Source organism: Dreissena polymorpha, chromosome 6 (genome assembly GCF_020536995.1).
Source record: "Dreissena polymorpha isolate Duluth1 chromosome 6, UMN_Dpol_1.0, whole genome shotgun sequence".
In the NCBI taxonomy this organism is placed as follows: domain Eukaryota; kingdom Metazoa; phylum Mollusca; class Bivalvia; order Myida; family Dreissenidae; genus Dreissena; species Dreissena polymorpha.
In genome coordinates this window covers 58,123,849-58,127,723 of record NC_068360.1, presented here as the reverse complement: position 1 = coordinate 58,127,723, position 3,875 = coordinate 58,123,849, and the positions used below count along the sequence as shown (strand labels likewise).

The 3,875-nt window shown below is 37.3% G+C and overlaps 1 protein-coding gene across 1 annotated transcript; it reads left to right on the top strand.

The window, feature by feature from the left end:
- The first annotated feature begins 1,166 nt into the window (after positions 1–1,166).
- On the top strand, positions 1,167–3,440 carry LOC127835216 (adenosine receptor A3-like). The gene has a single exon (XM_052361540.1). The coding sequence runs from the start codon at positions 2,139–2,141 to the stop codon at positions 3,294–3,296; it is 1,158 nt and encodes a 385-aa protein (XP_052217500.1). The 5' UTR covers positions 1,167–2,138; the 3' UTR covers positions 3,297–3,440.
- The last annotated feature ends 435 nt before the right edge of the window (positions 3,441–3,875 follow it).

Genomic DNA, 3,875 nt, shown 5'->3' with positions numbered 1-3,875 from the left:
CCACCAATCAGATACAGTGCATTGAAGTCCACCATTTATTGGACATATGTACCGACGGACGAGAAGCCGGACATGAAAAAAGCTTTATATATTTCTTCACAAGCGCAAACATTTTGTAATGTTCGTTGACTTGTCTGCACGAGTCACAACTTAACTCTGTCGATAAAAGGCGACTAACGACTTGTAGAAAGTGGCAATGGCAGATAGCCCCATTTCGCAATAGCATGATAACAGCGTTCGGATATCAACATATTTGTTTGAGATTCATCGTAAAGCAAATATTGCAGGTTAACGAGATTAAAAGAGGCTATTTACTTAGAGTTTGACACTTGCTTTTTTAATGCGCCCGGACTATTTTTAGAATTTAATGTACTATCGCCGAGTTATTCGTACCTACGAATACCTACTTATAACATGTCCAGCTGTGTGGCCGCGTTTAAAGTTACAGAGACATGGACGGTCCTACCACAATCACCAAAGAGAACATTGCGCGTTTATATGTATGTAAATAATTACATAAGTTCAAGTTATTTATTGCATGCACAAATTTAAGTTGAGAATGTCTGTTAACATAAACACAAATCTATTTCAGTCCGTATTTTGACATCATCTACGTTATACATTGCGCAATTACATATATACTTGTATATTCTTTGAGATTTGATACAGTTAGAGGTAATTGTCATAAGTATGCACTCACTAGTTATTTATTATACACAATATTAGGAGATGTAGATCTATGCGATTAATTTCAATGTTGTTTTTTAAATATCGAACAATTGATTGTTTTTGTATGTATTCGAAAACGATGACCGATCTTTGCAATATTTTGGCTCATTTTATATGTAAAACTAATATAAACTGTTTTACAAACAAATCTGTACTTCCTCATATCGTCAATAATATACATACTCATACACGTACACTTGTAATTGCTTTTTAAGAAGAATGTGCAATAAATGCACTACCTTTATTGCAAACAACATAATTGCGACAGCAATGACACCAGTGTGAAATTATTAAAGAATGGTAATGGTTTTGCAATCAAGCCTTGTCCAAGAAAAACTATAAAAACGTTGCATAACAATTATCTGTATTACTACCATTGAATACTTTTGTATTGGCCTTAAAAGATAACACACAACACTTATTTTAAACGGTGAGAGGTTGATTGCATTAATTTGTATTCAACCGATACAGATGGTGAGGCAATGCAAGTTTCGGACTTGGAGAATTTAAAAATAATAAAATGAATTAAAAAGATAATTCACATAAAATTTCGACTGATATATTTTATCTAAAATAATGTTGACGTGCGCAAGGCAACTTAGAACGTCCGGATATTATTTCAAATCAGAAGCAAGTTGAAATAATGAATGTGTGCGTTTTATACAAAAACAAAAACGTAGGAACTGACTTGTATCTATACAAATGTGTTAAAATAAGCTACCAACTTTTGAAATTGCGAATATCATTATTATTTACGATGCACACTTTCATCATGCGGCCACCAACTTGAATCAAGAAATAACATCGATAGAAAAGTGTGACATACATACTGAGCAAAGTTGCGTTGTTGTTTCAATTATGCACAGCAAAGACGTCTTAAACGACAAGATTGCATCTGACACAATGTGTCTGTCATTAAAACGTTTGGGACGCAGCAAAGCTTACAATGGCATTTGATTGATGAAGTATTGATGAAGTGTTGCGCGATTCAGGAAGCCAAGACTTTGATGATCGTGTCGTGTACAAACATGTATGCGCTGCCGATTGTGTGAAAGGGAACACTACATCGTGATGGACAACAGGATTTCAGTAAAATCGGATTGATATCGGATTTATGCTAAACGGCTCCAGTGTGCTCATTTGAGTGTTTAATCCCTCGCGTCTGAGCTCAACCAGTTTTGACTATTGTTACACCTGTATTGCTTAAACAATTCTGAATGCCAGGTGCTTAGCGGGAGGGCAATCGTTCTATTTAGCCACGTTGATCGACAACCAGCTATAACACACAAACTGCCTTTGGCGGCTCGACCTTTTCACATTTAGAAAAGAAAGTCTTTCAGCTCTTTAAAACAAACTTCGGAGGAAGAACACATAGATAAAACAAATTGAGCCGCACCTGATTGCGCACTATGTCATCTCATCCGGATTTCAGTGTACCAGAAAAATCATTTTACTGGGTAGAGATGATCCCATCTATAGTAAAACCGCAAGATGGTAGCAAGGGATGCTCCGAGGGCGCTCCAAACTGTGCGTGGAAAACCATGGGTAACTCCAACGTCATAAATGACGTCACGGTGTGTACGAGTAATCCGGAAAATATCCACGAACAAATAAAACAAAAGATCCTTATTCCGTTAACAATACTGATCATTATAACAAACTTACTAGTGTTTTTCTCGCTCGTTACAAACAGAAGGTTCTACACGCCAACCTATATTTTCATCGGTTCATTGGTCATTTCTGACCTTTTTGTTGGGCTTGTTTCCATCGTAACGGTTGTGACGAAAGCCAATGAACAAACGCAGAACCAGTGTCTAGCGCGCATCGGTGTCACGGTGGCCGCTATTTCCGCTTCCGTTTGGTCGCTGACTTGCGTCGCCATTGACCGCTACTTCGCCGTAACGCGGGCGTTATTGTATCGATCGATAATGACGAAAAAAAGGACGTCAATTGGAATAGCATGGAGCTGGATGTTTTCTGTGATGATTGGGTTCCTTCCAATCATGGGGTGGAAAGACGACGTGAAGAAATACAAACAGTACTGTTCATTTATGTTCGTGCTCGACAAATACTACATTGTGTTCATTTTTGTAGTTTCCGCCATAATACCGATTGGGTTAATGTTTATTCTATACGGAGTTTTATTTAAAAGTTCCAGATTTCATATCAAGCAGATTGAAACGATTGAGAGAATACAGTCTGACAAGAGAAACAGCGGCATGTTCGGCCTGTCAACAAGGACGCTGCGTTCTGTGAAAACATTCGCCGCGGTCCTTGGTTGCGTTATCATCACGTGGTTGCCTCTAATTATAGCCACTTCCGTTAAGTTCGCAGTAAATAATTGCGAATTGCAGGAAATTGTGGGAACGCATTTGCTCGTGTTAGGATTTTCAAATTCAGTTTCTAAATCCGCTGATTTACGCCATTGGAACAAAGGATTTTCGAGACAAAGTGTCGCATTTGTGCAGAGGTCGTTGTTACGTCACGAATTCCCAAGTGCTGCCTACTCCACAGGCGTAGAGCTGTTACGTGCGCTTGAAACGCTGGAAGAGTGTTACAATAATTAAAAGCATTTTGTTATTGACACGAATATACTAAATTTGATTTAACTTGTGTTAAATTAGGTGTTAATTAACCGTGCAAACATCACATATAAAATGTATACACATGAATCGCAGCACATACATAGATAATAAGAGGTTTCAACCCTATCGTTTTGTAATTTTTCATGATTCACTATTTCGAGATTAATTTACAACATTTCCAGAAGGGCTAATAGCCCATGTGGACACATTTTAGTACATGTAATTGATAACAACATTAATAAACCAACATATATATTTCTGATAAGTATTTAGATTATGAGTAAGCGATATTGCTAAACATTATATAAATACTACCTACATGGATAATACCGGTAAACCATTAACAATATATCAGACGATGCTTACAATAAAATAGGGCGAGGCTTGCCGAGCCGTTTTTTTTATTCAGGCCGAGGCTTTTATATAAATCACGATAGGGCAGTAACCGGTTTCTCTGTTCATGTTATACATTTGTGCCACCGATTTAAAGAAATAATCAACAACAATCGCTAGGACTCTTCATTTTATGCGGTATTGAATATGCTGTGTGAAGTTTAATGG

Excerpts from the sequence above, each read along its gene's own strand:
- LOC127835216 (XM_052361540.1), top strand. The coding sequence starts at position 2,139 with ATGTCATCTCATCCGGATTTCAGTGTACCAGAAAAATCATTTTACTGG.